General features: G+C 48.5%; 1 protein-coding gene across 1 annotated transcript in view; it reads left to right on the forward strand.

The window, feature by feature from the left end:
- Positions 1-20977, forward strand: part of LOC147903782 (tRNA ligase 1-like) — a 253182-nt gene that overhangs the window by 29408 nt on the left and 202797 nt on the right. The window contains exon 3 of the mRNA XM_087401184.1: positions 13514-13564. Coding sequence (XP_087257310.1) covers positions 13514-13564 — 51 coding nt within the window. The remainder of the gene's footprint in view (positions 1-13513; positions 13565-20977) is intronic.

The raw sequence follows: 20977 nt of genomic DNA on the forward strand, positions 1-20977 counted from the left end.
CCCTCCCTCCATCTTCCGTCTCCTTTCCGCCACCTCCTTCCTCCGCCTTCTCCTACCTCCTCTTGCCTCCTTCCCCCTCCTTCCCCTTGCCTCCACTCATGTTCTTCTCCCACCATCTCCCGCCTCTAGCCCTACCTCCACTCCACCTCCTCCTCTACCCCTTCTTGGCCGTCCTCCTTCCTCCGTCCCTCTGCCTCCTCCTCCTCCCTTCCCGCCTCCCCTCTGCCTCCCTCCTTGCCATCTTCTTCGCCTCCCTCCTCGCTTCCTTCCCCGCCCCATCTCTCTCCCCTTTTCTGCCTCCCTTCCTACCTCCCTTGTGCCTCCTTTCCTTTCACCTCCTCCATGCCTCCTTCCCCTTCTCTGCCTCCTCCTGTGCCTCCCCCTCCGTCTCCTTCCTCTTCTCCCCCCCACCTCCATTTTGCCCTCCTTCTCTGCCTCCCTCCCCAACCTCCTCTCTCTCCTTCTCTCCTTCTCTCCACTCCCGTTTCCTTTTCAAAGGACCCTCTGCAGCCCTTCAACCCCTTCTCGTCTCACCCTCAGGCCTTGGGTGTGTTCGGGCTTGGGTAGCAGGGGTTTCTTTGAGGCACCTCATTCTTGAAGGGCTCTCCCTAGCCTTGGGGTGAGGCAGCTTCCTTGCCCACCGTCGAGGTGGCTCTTTGTTTGTTTCTTTTTTCCTTTCCTTGCTTAGCTGGAGTTTTTTTGCTTGTTTGGAGAAAGAAAGTATTGGTGGTGACCCTTGGTCTGGCTTGAGGGGCTCTTTGGCAACACCCTCGAATCTCATAGCCGTTATGATTATCCTTTTTCTAGCGACAAGCAATAGGTGTAGCATGCAGTCCAGTCACTTCAGGACAAGGAAGTTGTGGGCAGAATAGTGGACCTCACTCCCCGAAGGAGACAGGTGAGAGAGTGGATCCAGGCGAGCTTGACACTAGAAGGAGACCACATCTGGGAGGTACCTTTTCACGTGGTACCATGGCTTCGTAGTGGAGGACATGGACATGGCACACCATGCTCCCGGATTCCCAGTGACGCTCCGCTTCCCGAGGCTTCCAAAGGAATACACAGCCATCCTTCCCTCCATTGGTAGAGCATTTGGCACGGTGCTGGAGTCTCCGTCAGATTCGGCAGCTTCAGCAGATGTCGGGTCTCTAGGATCTGATTGGCGGTTGAGAGCCCGGAGTCCTTCCCAGAGTTTTGATTGTCCTCGAGACCCTCGAGGGGGGTACACTTCGTTAGAGAGTGGAGATCTCCGGTTTATGCAAGTAGATGGGCCATCTAGCCCGAAATTGCCCTGGTGGTCAGGGACAAACTCCTCCCTCCCCACCCCCACAGGACAAGTAGAGTTAGTAGGCCAGGGCCCAACACCCCCTCAGACAGGAGCAACAGGAGTCCCAAATCCCCTGGGTGACACCTTCAGAGGGAGAGTGGACCTAGGTGGGAAAAAAGAAAAAGATACGAAGCAAATTGGCTCGAAAGCACTGCAGGCAACATGCTAGACGTAGGGGGAGAGAGGCACCCGTGGAGGAGCAACGCAAAAGCCCTTGTTTGGCTCCCCATCAAGCACCACGGTTCAGCCAAGTGATCTTCCATTAGTGGAGGTACAATGACCACAATCACCCTTGCGTCAATAGCATGCCTCAAGAGCTCCTGAGGTTACGATGGCAGAAGCTGCGGAGGGTAGCTCGGCAGCGGTTGAGGAGAAGGGGATTTAGAGCCTAGGTGTGCTTGATCAGCAGGGCGGACCTGTGACTGTCCTTATTTCCTCCTGCCTCCCTCCCCCTCTAGACCCCTCTCCCTCTCCATGCCCTCCCCCTACTCCCAAGCTACCCCCCCTTCCCCTCTTCGCCACTCTTGCTATGGTCATCCTCACCACCTGCCCCCCTTCCCCCCCTCCCTAGGCCTAAGTCCGTCATCTCGAACTCCTCCATGAGAAGTCTCTTGATCTGAGCAATCTTCTTCGTGTGATCCCCTGTAATGATGAGGTCATCCACATATAGAATCAATACTAGCCGCAAATCCCCCTCTGTGTTGAGATAAAGATTTGCCTCTGATGGACTCCGTTGGAGCCCGATCTTCTGAAAGAAAACATCTATCCGTTGGTACCATGCTCTGGGGGCCTGTTTCAGCCCGTATAAGGCCTTCTTGTGTTTGCAAACTTTTGACGCGGATCTTGGAATCTGAAATCCTAGTGGTTGTGCCACATATACCTCTTGCAGGTTTCCATTAAAAAATGCAGACTTGACGTCCATCTGAAAAATAGGCCAACTGTGATGAGCAGCCAAGGCAATGACTGTACGAATGGTCACCATCTTGGCTGGGGGGGTGAAGGTCTCGTCGAAGTCAAGTTCTTCTGACTGTGCATAGCCTTTCACCACCCCTTTCACTACCAATCTCGCTTTGTACTTGTCCAAGCTTCCATCTGACTTGAACTTAAGCTTGTACACCCATTTAGTCCCAATTACCTTCCGCTTGGTCGGTTTAGGCGCTAAATTCCTGGTGTCATTTTTTAAAATGGCATCCATCTCTGCTTGCATGGCTTCCTGCCATTCTGGAATATCCTTTGCTTCCTGGAAGGAACGGGGCTCCTCAAGCTGAGCCACCATAGCGTAGTTCACAGAGGGAGTCTTCATGTTGCGTTGAGATCGCCACACTCTGGAACTACTCTCAGGAATGGCCGTGACCCGTGAGTCTGCTAAAGTCTTCAAATACCAATGAGGTAGCTTCTTCATGGATGGAGGGGCCTTTGCTGGAGTTGCCTTGGGAGTTGGTTCTGAAACAACATGCTTCTCCTTCTCCTCCTTGGGGTCTTTAGTTGTGTCCACCTCTTGGATGGTGACCTTGGGTAGGGGAAATGACGGAAGTTCATGAACCTCTTTTGCAGGCTGTGGCTCTGACTCCTCAAAGATCACGTCCCTGTTGACAAGGATCTGCTTCTTTTCCGGGTCGAAAAGATGATAGGCCTTGGATTCTTCACTGTATCCCACAAAGATACATCTTTGGCTATGGGAATCAAGCTTCGTCCGCTCATCTTTATGCACATGAACAAATGCATTAGAACCGAAAATCCGTAAATGAGATATTGCTGCTCCCCGCTCCTCATGCTCCCTTCCTCTCCCTGCTCGACTGCTACTCTCCTCTCCCCGCTCCTCCTGCTGCTCCTCCTGCTCCCCTCCTCGCTGCCCCCTCCCTTCCCTCCTGCTGCTCCTCCTCCCTGCTGCTGCTCCTCTCCCCGCTCCTCCTGCTGCTTCTCTCCCCGCTCCCTGCTGCTCCTCCTGCTCCCTCCTCGCTGCCCCCTCCCTTCCCTCCTCACTGCCCCCTCCTACCTGCCCTCTCCCCCGCACTGCCCCCTTCCCCTGCGCTGCCCTCTCCCCTGCGCGCTGCCCCTCCCTCCTACCTGCTGCAGCCTCCCCCCCCTGCGCTGCAGCCTGCTCCCCCCCCGCGCCTGCTGCTGCTCCCCCCCCGCACCTGCTGCTGCCCGCCCCCACCCCCCCCCCCCCCCCCCCCCCCCCGCGCTGCAGCCTATCCCCTCCTCTCTCCCCCTGCTCTTCCTTGCTTCTCCTCCCATCTCCTCCTCCTCCTCTCTCCTTCCCCTCTCCTCTACTCCTCTTCTCCCCCTCTCCTCCACTCCTCCTCTCCTCTATCCTCCCCTCCTCTCCCCTCCTCCGCCTTGCTGCCGCTGTCTCCCCTTGGTTTCTTCTTCTCTCTCCCTTCTTCTTCACCCACTCCTTCATCTGGAGTACCCCTATTCTCTTATAGGGGTCTCCTGGGTTTCAGGAAAGCGGACGGAGTTTTTATTTTTTGTGTTTGAATCGGCCAATATACCTCGATTGACGAATGGGTTCCCATTCAGTCAATCCGTCTCTGCTCACACCGGCCGCGAGAACTATCACTTTTTCAAAAGACGAGCTGCAGCAGTTGCAAAAGGATTTGGAGCATGAGTGTTCCACGACTCTCTTCGCACGCTTCATGGCTCACACCCCTCCAGGTCACAAGCTAGAGATTGGATGCTGGCGGCGCTTCCTCAGGACCTCGCCCCCCACCTCAAGGATGTTCGTTTGTTGGGACGGGGTTTCTTTCAGGTGTGCCTAGATTCCCCAGATGTCACAAGAGACCTGCTACATGCCGGGTTTCTACTTCTAGGCTACATGAGGATCTTTTTGTTTCCTTTTCAACTGGGATTTGACTCAGTTGAAGAGGACAAGCAGGGAGTTTCTGTTTTCATCAGGTTCCCTGGTCTTCCCTCAGTTTATCACCGGCTTCTTTCAGTTATTGGCGAGAGGTTTGGTGTGGTGGCAGAGATCCCCCCTCTCCTTGGCGAGCCCTCTTCGGTTGCTGAGGCGGTCAGGATGGACGGGGTACCTAGGGTTAGGGTCATTGTCCAGGACCCCAATATTTCAGATGACCACATCATGCTACAGCGACCCGATGGGTCTTTCTTCGGCCAGAGATTTGAGGTTGCAGGTCGGCACGACCAGTGCAAGATTTGCAGATCCTCGGGGCACTTCGCTAGAGATTGTCCAAAGAAGAAAAAGAGGCCCACAAAGCAACTAGCTCGTACTAGCTTACGACAGAGAGTTGGAGCAGGACCTACCGCTCCACAGACACGGCCTCAGACAGGGGCTCCCCCCTCTCCTAGGGCTACTCGAGTCCCTTCGGCACCCCACACGATCTCTGGCCCACGGTGGGTTCTGGTCGCTGCTAGGCCCTCTACTTTAGTTCACTCCTCCACCTCTTCGGGGTAGCTTGGAGCCTCAGAAGGAGACTACTATTCAGGAGCCTTGTTCGACTCCACCCTTGGTTCAGGCTGTACCTTCCTCAGCAGTGCAGGTTGTTGGCACCTTGTCCGCACCACTTTTTGATCAGGATCCAGTACAGGTGCCTCCCTCTTTGGACAGAGGGAAGGGGGTTTTACATTCTCTTCCTGCTTCGGTAGGAATCCTTTGTACCCCCTCCCCAGGACTGGCTCATCGGAACTCTTTTTCTGCTTTGGAGGACCTCTCTAGCCTCCCAGATGATGATTTTGTACCCTCTACTTTTGGAGAGCCAGTTATCGGCATCCCTCTTGAGAGATCCTTCTCTCTCTCACCTGTGGACTTTCCTCCCTTTGGACCTCGTGTGTATGGCAGGAGGTCTGCTCCGGTAGAGGTTTCTGTTTTCGCCACCAGGTCGGGTAAGGTATTCCAATCCACTTTCTCCCGCCGATGAGGATAGCCAGTTGGAATATACAGGGATTGGGAGGCATCCCTCATCGCCGTCGCAGACAGCTGATCAGGAATTAGCTCCATCCAAGTGTTTCAGGTGGTTCCCTAGACATTCTTTTTCTTCAGGAACACAAACTGGATTTCAGAGATTGCTCCAAGTCAGGTAAGTTGCTTTCAGGCCGGACTTTTTGGCTTCCTTCCTTGGGAACCAGACGATTTACACGCATTTCAGTTTCAGACTCTATTCTCCCTCTGGTCATTGGACATGGTACCATAATCCCCTCCAGGGCCCAGTGGGTTTTACTTCTGATTGACGGACGTAAGGTTGGTTTCCTCAACCTTTATGCTTCGAACAACAGAGGGGACGGTGTTTTGTTTTGGAAAGAGTTGCTGCTAGGCCCTCTACTTTAGTTCACTCCTCCACCTCTTCGGAGGCTACCCCTAGCCCACGGTGGGTTCCGGTCGCTGCTAGGCCCTCTACTTTAGTTCACTCCTCCACCTCTTCGGAGGCTACCCCCTTGGAGCCTCAGAAGGAGACTACTATTCAGGGGCCTTGTTCGACTCCACCCTTGGTTCAGGCTGTACCTTCCTCAGCAGCGCAGGTTGTTGGCACCTTGTCCGCACCACTTTTTGATCAGGATCCAGTACAGGTGCCTCCCTCCTTGGACAGAGGGAAGGGGGTTTTACATTCTCTTCCTGCTTCGGTAGGAATCCTTTGTACCCCCTCCCCAGGATTGGCTCATCGGAACTCTTTTTCTGCTTTGGAGGACCTCTCTAGCCTCCCAGATGATGATTTTGTACCCTCTACTTTTGGAGAGCTAGTTATCGGCATCCCTCTTGAGAGATCCTTCTCTCTCTCACCTGTGGACTTTCCTCCCCTTGGACCTCGTGTGTATGGCAGGAGGTCTGCTCCGGTAGAGGTTTCTGTTTTCGCCACCAGGTCGGGTAAGGTATTCCAACCCACTTTCTCCCGCCGATGAGGATAGCCAGTTGGAATATACAGGGATTGGGAGGCATCCCTCATCGCCGTCGCAGACAACTGATCAGGAATCAGCTCCATCCAGGTGTTTCAGGTGGATCCCTAGACATTCTTTTTCTTCAGGAACACAAACTGGATATCAGAGATTGCTCCAATTCAGGTAAGTTGCTTTCAGGCCGGACTTTTTGGCTTCCTGCCTTGGGAACCACAGGAGGTACATGCATTTCAGTTTCAGACTCTATTCTCCCTCTGGTCATTGGACATGGTACCATAATCCCCTCCAGGGCCCAGTGGGTTTTACTTCTGATTGACGGACGTAAGGTTGGTTTCCTCAACCTTTATGCTTCGAACAACAGAGGGGACGGTGTTTTGTTTTGGAAAGAGTTGCTCTCGTGGGCTGACATTGCAGATTCGTGGATTATTGGAGGTGACTTCAACATGGTTGAGGCACCTTCTGATAAGAAAGGGGGCAGAGAAGGTGGTATCCACTCCCTTGAGAGAGCAGCCTGGGATGCCTTCTTGTTCAGGTTCAGTGGTAGAGATGTTTGGTCAGATGATGCATTTCTTGTTGAGTCTCAGTCACTTTTGTTTTCATGGTCGAACCATAGGGTGCAGATGCCTATCCATGCTCGGATTGACAGATTCTATGTGGGTGATTGGGCTCTTGATAGAGGGGGGACAGTTTGCATTGCACCCGGTGTTTCCACTTCTGACCATTTTCCGGTAATTTTGTCCATTTCGGAGCCTCATCTGAGAGGACGGTCTCACAGTATCAGGATCCCAGACGCCTTATAAACGGATGAGACTCTCACAGAGGTAGTGTTGGAGATCTGGGTTTCTCATATGCAGGGGGGGCCGGTCCTTCACATGTGGCCATAGCACTTGCCAGTATCAACGACTTCTATCACTCCGTTGCTAGTGCTCAGCGAGGTGAGGTACTCAGGCGAGAGATTGGTATCCGTCGGCAGTTGGCAGCCGTACACAGGGAGGAGCAGAAACGACCATCAGTTGCTTGGATACAGGAGCGCCTTGCTGCGGCAAGGGCTCACTTGTAGACCTTGCTTGATCAGAGAGCAGAGTATGCCTTCCATGCACGGGAGTCCTTTTGGATACAGATGGGAGGGAGAGTCAATAAACACTTTTTCTCTACACTTGGTCCCAGACATAGTAGAGAGAGTGTCAGGCAGCTTATTGACTCTGACGGCGTTTTGTAGTCCCATCCGGGAACCGTCATGCATTTAGCGACAGCTTTCTATACCTCCCTACTTTCCGCATATCTGAACTCACAGGCCAGAGAGGTGGCTAGAGATGAAGTTTGGCAGAGTTTACCTGTGTTGGTCACCCCAGCGATGTTATGTTCACTTGATGCACGCTTTACCAACACAAAATTCAAGACTGCTCTCTCTGCCCTTCATAAGGGCAAATGCCTTGGTTCCGATGGTCTTACTCCATAGGAACAACGGCGGACTCTGTTCTTCCGCACATTCAGATGGCTGAGACGTCTGTAGAGGTGTGGGCTATTCTAAAGGATCCGTATGAAACTGACAACACATCTCGTATCTTGCTTCTTCAACATCAACTATACAATCTGGATATGAATGAGGGGGACAATGTTCATGACCATCTGACAAAAGTCAGCAGTTGGTCAAAAGGTAGACTCAAGTTATCTAGCATTGCTGACGTTACACAAGCTACCACGTAGTTTCAAGAGTTTCGTGACTACGGTCATTGCAAGACAGAGGACCAAGCCTCTCACCTTGGCCCTTTACTATTGCAGGAAGAGGCTCAGGAAAAGCTATTTACTCAATCGAACGAGAAGGCTCTCGTGGCAAGGGACAAGCCCGCCGTTCACATCCTCAACATAACCAAGACCAAGGTTGTTGATGACAAGACTCCATATGAAGCTTACTATGGTAAGAAGCCAACAATATCTTTTTTTTTTTTTGCAAAAAGAGACTTCTATTAAGTATTAAAGAAAAACCGTCAGAGCAAGCTCCATATAGGATACATCATGCAATGCACGAAAAGCTCAAGAGCCAAAAAGAAAGGATTGAGGCTGATAGTGCCATCTCAATCCAGTAGAAACCTCCCAGAAAAAGGGAGAACCCCTCCAAACTCAAAGAAATATAGTCCTTCTAGAAGAGGCTGCCCGTGAAGAGCCTTGCATGCTAGCCCATATGGCTATCAAAGTGTGAATCGTGTCAGTCCAAATAACTGTGAACACCTGTGATGGGTGTATCTGGGTGCCATCCAAGGCCTCAGTACATCTGGCTCTCCAAATGTGCCAAGAGGAAATGCTAGCCAAAATCTCCCAAGAGATGTCCACTGAAACATGAGAAGCTCTGAAGGGAGTAAGTGATACATCCTGCAGAGAGCAGGGCTCTATCACCTTCCGGCGGAGCGAGAGTGCCCAAGAAGAAGGCTCACCCTCATAAAACACCTCGGGCCCGGTAAGAGATAACCATGCGACCGAGCCCCAAGTCATGAAGAAAGGGGAAGTGTGAAAGATGCTAAGTATCCGAGCAACCCCTTTCCAAACAGTCCTCACCTGACTGCAGTCCCAAAGGCAATGTCGCACTGACTCCTATGCAAAATGACAACGAGGACAAGTGGGATCAGCCCCAAATCGTGATCTCCACAGGTTCACTGCAATCCCTCCATGAATAGAAAGCCAAAAGAAAAGTGGGCATCTCTTTCTTCCCAACTTTCAAGCTCCTCTCCATCTTCTGGAATGAGAATCTTCCCCTTGTTGTCCAATAGATCTTTCGGCTTTGCCTCCACTCCCGTTGTCAACTTCCATAGTTTTCGAGCAACTAAATGACTCTGGATTTTCACCTTCCACATTGGGTAGTTGGACCCCATCTAGTTTCCCCGACTCTCCAAAGTTCGGGATGGTGAAATAGAGTAATCTGGGGGAGGAGGAAGCAAGAGAAGGGGCTGAAGAGGCAACAGTTGAATTCTTGTCCTCCATCCTTGCTGTAATAGCGAACAACAAACTGAAAATTGAATTTGCAGTAGAGAACTTGACCCGCAGGAAACCTAAGTGTTGATTGGAGTCACCTTCTTGTTGAGGAACTCCGTTCCAGAGCTGGAAACCCCGCTCTGATACCATGTTGGAAAGTAGAGGATAGAATCACTCACTCCTCACACTCCCGATCGCAGCTCATACAACACTCAAAGAGAGAGAGAGAGATAGAGACAAACTCAGATATATTTCTCCACAATAGTGGGCTGACAAAAGCTCAAGATGTGAGCAACAATCAGCAAGGAGATGCTGACACAAAAGCTGAGTCTACTTCTCTCCCTGCACGCTTGCCCGGGTGCTGGCTGTCAGTGCTGGTGATGAGGAATGAGGGGGAGTGGGGGGGCTTTTTATAGGAGGGCTAGGCCCTCTCAAAGTGGCCGACCAGGGAGTCGGCTCTCTGATCTAGGCACCGACCGGGTAGGGCCCCCAACCGACCAGCCGGGTTGGCCATTCCTTGGCTGATCTGGCCGGCTTGGGCTAGGCCTATATAAGGGCCCATGTGCCCAGCACATGGGCTGCTGCTGCAGTCCCCAACGCCGCCCGCATGCTGCTCCAAGAGGCGCCTAGGATGCCGCACCATCATCTTCTTGCTACACGGGTTCTCGGCCAAGTAGGTGCACTGTTTTTACTTCCCCTACCCCCTATAGTTTCCTGCCCCCTTGTCCCCTGAAATCAGGGGCTCACAGGTGGGGCAGTGACATTCTAACACGATGGCCACATAGGTCTACGATCAGGGTGAGCTTATTATCCCAAGGCGGGCAGTTTGGATGGGAGTCAGGATGGGATGGTCTAGGATTGGGATCCTGAATATGTATGCCTTGGGGTGCGGACAGCACCGTCCGACCTTTTGGAGGAGGCTGATAGAGTGTCTGCCAGATGTTGGCTCCTGAATCATTGGAGGAGACCTCAACAACTTGGAGTTTGGGGAGAACAAGCAGGTGGGTGCCTCCTTTTCCGAGATGCTAGCAGAAGAGTGAAGCATGTCGGAGTAGTTCGTCTTCACGATCAGTAGTGGCAGAGACTCGTGGAGAGAGCCGGAGCTCAGCAGGATCCCTTGCAGCCTTCTCTTCGCATTCGGCTAGAGGCGACATGATGAATTGCTTGAGAGACGAAGTAGTTTTTTCATACCATTGGGCCTCGATCGGAAGGCACGTAGCTACAATGATTACGGGATCTGCAAGGCATCTCACACTGATCCACAGGAGATTTTAGAGAGGACCATGGATTTCTACAACCAGCCCTTTTAGGTGGAGAGGGTGACTCTAGCATGCCTTGTGGCCCGTGAGTTACTTTGGGACCATGTTTCGATAGTTTTCTCGAGGGAGTTGTGCAGGAGCCTAGAGGAGCCTTTCACGGATGAGGAGCTTTGGGGAGTGCTGAGGCCCTTCCGACCTAGAAGTGTCCCGGCGAAGATGGTTGACTCCGGCCTTCTTTTGTAACTTTTGGGAGATCATTGCCAGCCCTTTTTGCTAAGCCTGCTAGGAGATCTTCGACATGGGTTCCCTTCCTCAGTCCCTAAGCAAGGGGTGGATTTGTTTGATCCGAAAGGGGGAGATAGGTTGGACGTTGTGACCTCATCTCATCGACGTCATCCACGACACACAGACTAGCTTTGTACAGGAGTGCAGCACCTTGGATAACAGTTTCACATTTTGGGAGGTAGTGGATTGGATGAGGGAGGAGTCACAGCCTATGGCCATCCTTCTCTTGGATTTTGAGAAGGTGTATGACAGGGTGGAGTGGTCTTTCCTGAAGGGCGGCACTATGCAGAGGTTGGGTTTCTCAGACAGATGGATTAGAGGAGTCTCTATGCTCTATGCGGGGAGGTCTATCAGATGCTTATAAGTGGACAATGGGGGAGGTTGGGGACAAGAAATTTTTGCAAAGTAAATAATAATCTAGAAGACATTAGGGTACTTTTAAAAGCTAAATTTTAATCAAAAAATTTACTTAATAATTTGGAAAGAATAATTACCATTAGAAGGCATTTATTGGAATCAATATTCTATAAAAGCAAATAATACATTGAGTGAGTGAGTGTAAAAAAAGGAAGCTTGTGTAAAAAACTTGACACAAAATGTAGACATGAGTAAAATATACAAGCCATTATTAAAGAGAAATTAATTAAAGAATTTTTATACAGGTTCCTTTCTCTTTCTCTTTGTGGCGGAGGCGTTGGGCTACTACTTGAGATCGCAGGTGGCGGGCCTCATAGGGTTGAGGCTCCCAATCAAACAGGAGGAGCTGCTGTTGGATTTTGAGCTTGTAGATGACACAACCTTGTATGTAGAGGGCACTACAGTGAGCTTGGAGAGAGTTCGGGGAGTCGTGGCTATTTATTGTGAGGCCTCCGGTGCACGGATCAACTGGACAAAATTCATCGGTTTCTTCATAGGCTATGAGCAGACACAGGTCATTTGAGAGTGGGGGAATGCCTTTGGCTTCCATTGGATACCACAGGGCCAGACAAAGAGATACCTCAGGTGCCAGGTGGGTATTGATATTACAACAAAGTAGTAGATTGCCTATGTGTCTGTCCGGTCTACTATGAGATCCGAGGATGATATCACTGCCTCTTTCTGGATGGGCATGGCTTTGGTCCACTCACATGGTTGATACATTTTCATGATCAGGTTTGTGTTAGGCTCTACTTGCTTGAGATGCGTTGACAGAGACACATTGATGTGACACGCCAGAGAGCAGCATGGACTGATGCCACAGGTCACCATCGACAGATCACAGACTTTTGTCACAGACTTCTATGCATCGGAGTCAGCTGCTAGTGTAGCTGAGGGAGAGGAGCTTGATGAGATGAGAGCATCATAGATAAGTAGTAGGACTGTCCACTAGGATGCGGTAAGACGAGTGACACACACTCCACGTATGACATGGAGAGAGCCTAGAGTACACATGATTGAGGTCTGGCCTATCTCATCCCTTCTCAGAGGCGACCGCGAGTGATGAGGCATCACCCTTGACGTAGCCCACTGGATCGAGAGATCGAGGAGACCACGCCCTCCCCCATGTCGTGAGACAGCTCGACAGACACATATATGAGAGCTTTTCACATCTCATTAGAGTGCCACCAGGTTACTTGGATATTTGGAACTTGAGCGCGTACTAGGAGTGCTCTAGCCTTGAGCGCCTGACATGCTTCTGTTACTTTGCTACTCTAGTATTTGGTTTTGCTCACTAGCTGAGCATGTTAGCATTTTAGCTTTTGCTTTCAGTTTTTCAGTTTTCAGTTCTCAGCAAGGGTCTTAGTGAACCCTTTGCTTCAGCCCTCAGTGGCTTGTATGAGGTACTTCTTGAGTTCGCACTTTGTCTCGTAGGTCCGCGAGGCCTCTCGCAGACGTTGATATATCTTTCTTTTCTGCACCACATGCTTGAAGAGAACAAATGGGGTTAATCACATTCTTTTCTTTCTTTTCTGCACCACATGCTTGAAGAGAACAAATGGGGTTAATCAAACAAGATTTCGAAGGCTTTAAGGAGGCTTGTGCTTGATATGGATGCATCATAGTCTCTGATGGATGGAGTGATATGAAGAGGAGAAAGAAAGAAAGAAAGAAAGCTTATTAAAGTCTTTGGAAGACTGATGGGTCTATGAGACTGTGAAAAACCTGGTACAAACGAGCTGTGGTAGTGGAGCTACTAAATGAGCATCCACACCATTGCAAAATTTTTGGTGATCAACATTTCGGTGAATTTTTGCATTGCAACCAGCTTGCTTAGGGTGGCTGATGCATCGCATGTTGGCTGGCCTCATATCACCAAAGAGTGGATTTGGAACCACATTGAGGCAGCGGGAAGGCTGCATAGCAGACAGCATTTGTTGCCTTTGGTCAGTGCCTCATGGATAGCTGATCCTTTGTATTGGTTTCCCAAGCTTCTAATAGACAGTTCTTTTATCAGGAAAAAAAAAAGAGAGTATTGATGCTACATGGTAGAGGTATAGTTAAGCAGTTCATGCCTTAGCCTGAGGGTATGTATTGTAGCTAGTGTCACAATGCCTCAAAGTCCCAACCTTAAGATAGAGGCCGGTCATGACACAACTGGCAGGTCCTAGACTTGGTATGTGTGATACACCAGCAAGTCAGATGCAGTAACATATAAAAAGTTCACATATTTATAACAAAATGTTAGTTATTGACGTGAGGACAGAAGCTCTTTTTTTCTTTTTTGAATCATGATTTTTTAAATAGTGTTAGTCATGTACATTCAGCTCTTTTTGGAGTAGGGAGGCAATGTAATCATGAATGGATGCTTGCACTCATCTTTTGACAAATTTTCTGCTGTGTTCGATAGGTCCGCTCAAAAATGATTGAGGTTGTTCACTTGGGAAAGGGAAGCTTGGAGGTATGTCTCAGGTTTGAATTTTGTTGAGATTTACTTTTGTTATGCTAACTACATATTTTTGTCATATTATCACTAGTTTCATATCTATTTGCCCAATAATCTTGAATAATTTACATACCTTATGCTGAGACACAAGTACACAATTTAAAGGTGCGTGTAAAGTATTGTGCCCATCGGATATGCTTTCCATTGTTGATCAAGCATAAAACACCATTTTTGCCTTAGTGTGATGCACAACCATAAAAAAACACGGTCCTAGGGGTGTTATTCAAACAAGTACTTATCGTGTTACGCTCTAATCGAGGTAGCATGACCTCGGAAGAATCAGTCGACATTTCCCTTTAAAGGATCTATCTTTGTAATATATGTGTATGCGCTTTATGTAAATGATCGGGAGGGATTTAATGTCAAGGTCCTAGGTGAGGGCTGATAGCACCAGACTAGGTAGATCTAAGGCCAAGGGCCTAGTGCAATGATTGTGCCTAGCGGCAAAGGAATTAATGCATCCCAAGAGAGGGGTGGAATGTTACATTAGTAAGTCCCTATATGGATGACATGTGGCATCTAGATCTATCTAGGGAATTGGGGCTTGTTGAGGCTAGAGAGAGAAGAGAAGATTATTATTCACGTAGAATTTAAAACGAAGATCTCAGCTTGCTTGTTAGCCTCAACGAGATATGGCTGGGAGGATAGACATGGTGCTACTCCCGTGATACGAATCAGAGAGAATTAGATCATAGTATGTGTGACAATTGGTATCAGAGCGCGTGGAGAGATCAAGGGACGTGAGCGTCAAATTGATTGGCGCGGGCCTACACCAGCAGGTCGTAGAGCGCAAGAGCGGGGCACGCAGGCGGTGAAGTTGGGTTGGAGGGAAGGTTCCTGCATGGTCCTTCGACATCAGTACTTGGTGGCTGACCAGATCGATAGGAAGCCCAAGGAAAGGCGCTGACGGACGATTGGCCTACGCACCTGGGCGCTTGACTACTTTAACAGAGGTCCCATACGTGCATTCAACGAATATGGAGATCGTCTACGATTGACGAAGGCTTCTGAATTGTGGCGGACAGCGGGTCTGGAGCCTGGATGGAACGGCTGGTAATCAACGATGTCCACGAAATAGGGAGCGAAGGACTGGTGGCGCTCCCGCAGCGACAACGAAATTAGTAGAGAAATTGTTTGACAATGGGGGTCCCGTAAGGCAGCGATGACAGCGGGGCAATCGACGAATATTGAAACGGTCTAAATTGGTGGAGCTCTGGTCGACGCAGATTGCGACGGGAAGTGGGGCATCGGTGTAGCTGATCCTAACTATTGGTCATAAACCTTATGTGACGGGCATACTGCAACGATGCAGCAGACGATAGCGTGGAGCGCATGATAGGCAAGGAACGCCGATTGGTCCTTCGTGTGATCGACGATAGGCGTGGAGCGGTGCAGGTAGCAGTAATTGGTGAGCAAGGAGATCATTTGGCACGTAAGGTGTGACTTGGGACGCCGATTGGGCGCAGAGGCGCAGGACTTGACCAGGGAGTTTTTTTTAATCTCCATTAGTTTCGTGTTGTTTTTTTTTGCCTTCTCGATTTAGTTGGGTAATGCGCTACTTCCATAGACAGGATAATGTGAATGATTAGCATGCATGAGGCTTCAATGTTGTAGTAGGGACAGATTATGCATGTGCATATGCCTGTGTGCTTCAGTCGGAGTCAGATTGCAGGAATTTCCCTAGTATAGGGAAAAGCGCCATCTGTGATATATGCCTGTATTAAATGCTTGATCGGTGTGAATGTGGGATTGCAGGAATTCCCTAGTATAGGGAATTGTGTCAGACTGTTAGTACACTGAATTGTATCAGCTTGTAAATACAGTTTGCAAGTGGTGGTTTAAAAAAAAAAAAAAAAAACTCAAAACAAAACAAACCACCCATTGAACAAAATGGAAGCAGAAGAAGGGGCTTCCAGGAGGGACCCTGGTGAATCAGGAGTCCGGACGACCCAGCAGGGATCGCGTCCAGTAGCTCATACTTTATCTGGCAGGATTGCATTGCTGGAGGATGCCTTGCAACAGTTGTTAGCGCAGCAATTATAGGCCAATGCAGGGCAGTCCGAACTTAGGAGAGCGATACAGAGTATGTCTGCCAGACCTTCTTGAGAAGAGAAGGGAAAGGCTCCAATGGAACTGGAGTCTAGTGTCCATACTGTCGAGCCTAGAAAGGCTAAAGTGCCAAATATTGCTAATTACAGACCGGAAAAGTATTCTGGTCGGATGAACGACCGTAGCTCCGATGTAATTGAGACCTGGTTACACAAATGGGACGAGGCGTTCGCCATTTGTGAAATCAGAAATGACATCAAAAAGATCCGCGAGGCCACCCACATGTTTAGTGAGGCAGCGGATCGGTGGTGGATTAAACAACAAAAAGATGGTATAGCATCCACTACCTGGGAGGGGTTTAAAAGAGAGTTCAGAAAACACTTCTTACCTCCTGACGAAGCATCCCGAGCTTGGGATCAATATAGGAACCTTCGTCAGAGAAATTTATCAGTGGCAGAATACACTGATAAGTTTCGAGAGAGTGTAATGAAGGTTGACGAACCCCTGCCTCAATCAATCCAAGTGAAAGATTTCATATTTGGATTGAATGATCGAATAAAAATGGAAGTTCGGGCTAAGTACGCGAACACGTTAGATGATGCAATAGCTATAGCCCTGAACTACGAGGATGCCAAGGGCAGCAAGCCAAGTGGGTTTGCACAGGTCGGAACCCACTATGGGTATCCGAAGAAATTTGGGTTTAAGAAGAAGTGGGCTAGTAGAGGGAGTGGTTCGTAGCCGAGTGGTCAAGCCAAGCAGGCGAGACCTGCTGAAACTCCTAAACCAAGTACCACCATTGGAGTGAAAAGGAAAGTAACCCCAATGGCAGCCCGGGCTTGGTCTAAGTCTCCCTTGAACCCAGAACAAAGGGAAAAAGCGAGGAGGGAAGGCTTATGCTTTGGTTGCCTTCAGCCTCACCAGTGGAAGGATTGTCCACGTAACAAAGATCGTCGGATGGCTGAGATGGTGATCTCAGAGTGCGACGTGGAGATGCAGGGAAGTCCCAGAGCAGAAGAGATGCAGATTCAGCTAGCGGGACCTTCTCAAAGGTTAGTACCTTGTTTGTTATGTGTGTCTTTTGCTAAGCTAGTGACGAGTGCACCTGATAACATCCTATCTAAGCCCGCAGCAATGGGGTATACGGCCTTTAATGATACGGAGTTAATTAAAATGAAAGGGCAAGTGGCCAATCATGATGTCATTGTGTTATTTGACTCGGCGTCAACTCACAATGTGATTAACTCCAAGCTCGTGAAGAGGCTGAAATTAAAAACAAGCCTATATGACTATGCGTATACAGTCAGAATGGCAGATGGAAGTTCAACTGAAGTATGGGACCAAAGGGTTACCCAGTTGGAGCTTCGTATTCAGGACTATGTCGAGAAGCTTGATTTTGAAATGACCAAGCTTGCTCATGCAGATATAGCCCTGGGTATGGCGTGGCATTCTAGGAAGAATCCAGCCATTGATTGGAAAAAGCACGTATATCAATTTAAGATGAATGATGTGCTTTATGTCTTGCGAGGTGAAAAAGATATACCTCAGGGACCGTTGGTTTTCGTGATGGAAATTAGAAAAGCTCAAGTAGAGTTTTTATTCCTTTGCACAGCATCGGTAGAGGCGATTGATGATTCTTCGGCTAGCACTGATGTTATGCAAAGTGGGGAGATGGCCAAGCTGGCTAATCTTATAACAGAGGAGTTCTCTGAATGTTTTAGGGATGAACTACCTTATGGGTTACCTCCAGAGCGGAATGTTCAACATAAGATTGAACTGATCCCGGGGGCAGAACCTGTAAATAGACCTCTCTATAGAATGAGTTTTACTGAAGAGGCGGAGGTGCGTAGACAACTGGAAGAATACCTCAAGTTGTGGCAGATTCAACCAAGTTTCTCACCTTTTGCTTCGCCAGTGATATTAAAGAAGAAAAAGGATGATACGTTTCGCCTCTGTATAGACTAGAGAGCATTGAATAATATCACTGTTAAGCACAGGTATCCGATGGCTCGGATTGATGATTTGCTAGATGCATTACATGGAGTTGTGATTTTCAGTGAGATAGATCTTAAGTGTGGCTACCATCAAATCCGGATTAGAGCCGAGGATGTGCATAAAACCACTTTCAGAAGCAGGTTTGGTCATTATGAGTTTTTGGTAATGCCCTTCGGACTTACCAATGCTCCAGCGACCTTCGTCATGCTTATGAACGATTTACTACGTTCGTATATCGGAAAGTTCGTAGTACATTTTATTGACGATATCTTGATATTCAGTAAAAGTATTACTGAGCATCGTGAACACTTAAGAGTAGTGTTCAGTACTTTGATACTATGTATGGTTAGGCTTGAATATTTAGGATTCATAATTACTCCACAGGGGGTAGAAATGGATCCGAAGAAAGTGGCTGCGATACTAACTTGGCCAATCCCTCAGAGTCTGACCGCGTTGCGATCATTCTTGGGATTTGTCCAGTTTTATAGAAGGCATATCAAAGGATATTCCGGAATAGTATCGCCATTGATTGATTTGACCTCAGATAAAGTACCTTTTATTTGGAGACAGAATCAACAAGAAAGTTTTAACACCATAAAACAAGCTGTGGTCTCAGGACCGGTGTTAAAAATAGTTGATCCCCAGAAACCGTTGTTCCTAGAAACCGATGCAAGTGGCATTGCGGTAGGAGCAGTCCTCCTTCAAGAGGGAAGGCCAGTAGCCTTTGAAAGCAAGAAGCTTTCTCCCTCTCAAAGGAATTGGCCAACTCATGAATTGGAGTCATATGCTGTTATCCATGCTTTGAAAACATGGAGGCATTATTTGTATGGATCAGAGTTTTATGTGGATGTAGATCATGATACTCTGAAACATTTTTGTAAACAGCCTGACTTGAGGGGCCGTCAAGCTAGGTGGGCAGAGCTCATGCAGGAGTTTAATTTAACGATTCGGTACCGAAGAGGAAAAGACAATAAGGTTGCTGATGCGTTGTCTTGCATTATGCACAACTTGAGTTTCACGGTATTAGAGAGTGCTCTAATGACCGAGATCAGAGAAACTGAAAAGGTGGACGAGTTTGTCCAGAGCTTATGGCCTAAGGCTCATGTGTTAAAACCCGGGGAAAGTGAAAAGGATGACCTGGCATCCAGAAAAGGCCAAACCTATGCAAGATATACCATAAGGGATGGTATGCTAGTTAGAAATGGCAAGGTTGTACTACCTAGTCAGAATGATCTCAGGCAGAGAGTCATTCGACAATGCCATGATAGCCCGTGTGCGGGCCATCCAGGAGTCGAGAAGACATATGATCTCGTGAAGCAAGATTTCTTTTGGCCAAAGATGAAAAAGCATATTCATGAATATGTGACACGGTGTTTCTCGTGTCAGGTAAGTAAGGCCGAGCGAGTGAAGCCACCCGGACTTTTACAGCCCTTGGAAATACCACTAAGTAAGTGGGAGAGTATTTCCATGGATTTTATTGTAGGGCTGCTTACGACACAAGGAGGGTATGATTCTATCCTTGTGGTGGTTGATCGTCTAACCAAGATGGCTCACTTCATTCCGACTAGAGAGTCTGTTAGTGCCCCGCAAGTAGCGGATTTGTTCATTAGACATATATTTCGTCTGCATGGATTGCCTAGATCCATAGTGTCAGACCGAGATGTCAGGTTTACCGGTCATTTTTGGACGGCGGTATTTGAGACACTAAGGACTGAGTTGGGAATGAGTAGTGGGGATCATCCTGAGACGGATGGTCAGACGGAGAGAGTCAAGCAAACTTTAGAGGATATGCTGAGAGCATATGTGTCATTGAGGCAACATACGTGGGACAAGTGGTTGCCATTGTTGGAGTTTGCCTACAATGATAGAAAACATTCCTCTACCGGGTTCAGTCCGTTTGAACTGAACTATGGTTATAGACCAGTCAATCCGACTATAGTTGGAGTACCTCAGAAAGTGCCTAGTGCCGCGAACTTTGTAGTTCAGATGCGGGAGATGCTAGCACTTGTGAGAGCTAATATCCGCCAGGCTATGGATAGAGCCAAGGTGTATGCGGATGAAAACCGGTCTATAAGAGTATATAAGGAAGGAGAAAAAGTTTTTCTCAGAGTTCATTCGCACTCGAAGTCACTGACTTCAGGAGAGTGTGCTAAGTTATCACCTCGATACTGTGGGCCGTGGTTAATTCTAAAGAGAATAGGCAGTGTAGCCTATAAATTAGAATTGCCACAGGGGTGTAAGGTGCACCCGGTTTTTCATGTTTCGCGGTTAAAGAAATTTTTGCATACTGGTGACTCACTAATCGAAGGTGTGGTTTTGTTTCAGGAGATAGAGGATATTGCAAGGCGCAAACCAACAAGAATCCTGGACCGAGGAACAATGCAAATACGAAATCGGAAGATACCCACGGTGTTGGTTGCATGGCATGGTCAGCCTCTATCCGAAGCTACCTGGGAATCCGTATATCAGTTGCGGAGAGTGTTCCTAGACTTTATCATCGAGGACGCTGATGTCTGAAGAGGGAAGGATTCTTACGCTCTAGTCGAGGTAGCATGACCTCGGAAGAATCAGTCGACATTTTCCTTTAAAGGATCTATCTCTGTAATATATGTGTATGCGCTTTATGTAAATGATCGGGAGGGATTTAATGTCAAGGTCCTAGGTGAGGGCTGATAGCACTTGACTAGGTAGATCTAAGGCCAAGGGCCTAGTGCAATGATTGTGCCTAGGGGCAAAGGAATTAATGCATCCCAAGAGAGGGGTGGAATTACATTAGTAAGGCCCTATATGGATGACATGTGGCATCTAGATCTATCTAGGGAATTGGGGCTTGTTAAGGCTAGAGAGAGAAGAGAAGATTATTATTCACGTAGAATTTGAAACGAAGATCTCAGCTTGCTTGTTAGCCTCAACGAGATATGGCTGGGAGGATAGACATGGTGCTACTCCCGTGATACGAATCAGAGAGAATTAGATCATAGTATGTGTGACATATCGGATGGGGGATCCACTTTGCATGCAAGTTAAGTTCAACTAGGTTGAGGTGTGTGCAAAGTATTGTGCCCATCGGGTATGCTTTCCATGGTTGATCATTCATTATACCCCGTTTTTCCCCTAGTGTTATGCACATCCGTAAAAAAAACATGCTCTTAGGTGTGTTATCTGACTTTCCACTTGCAATGGCTTTGAACTAGACTGGATGATTGCTTGTTTTCTTATATGAGCATACTAGGAGTTGATTATGTATCATTCTGCAATGGTTATGGCTAATGTATTTGATGAGCTCTGGTCAGCCCTTGTTGTGACTTACCCATTTGTCTCCAGTCA

This window comes from Dipteris shenzhenensis, chromosome 3 (genome assembly GCF_047967505.1).
Source record: "Dipteris shenzhenensis isolate YYH24624 ecotype China chromosome 3, Dip_SZ_1.0, whole genome shotgun sequence".
NCBI classification, from domain to species: Eukaryota; Viridiplantae; Streptophyta; class Polypodiopsida; order Gleicheniales; family Dipteridaceae; genus Dipteris; species Dipteris shenzhenensis.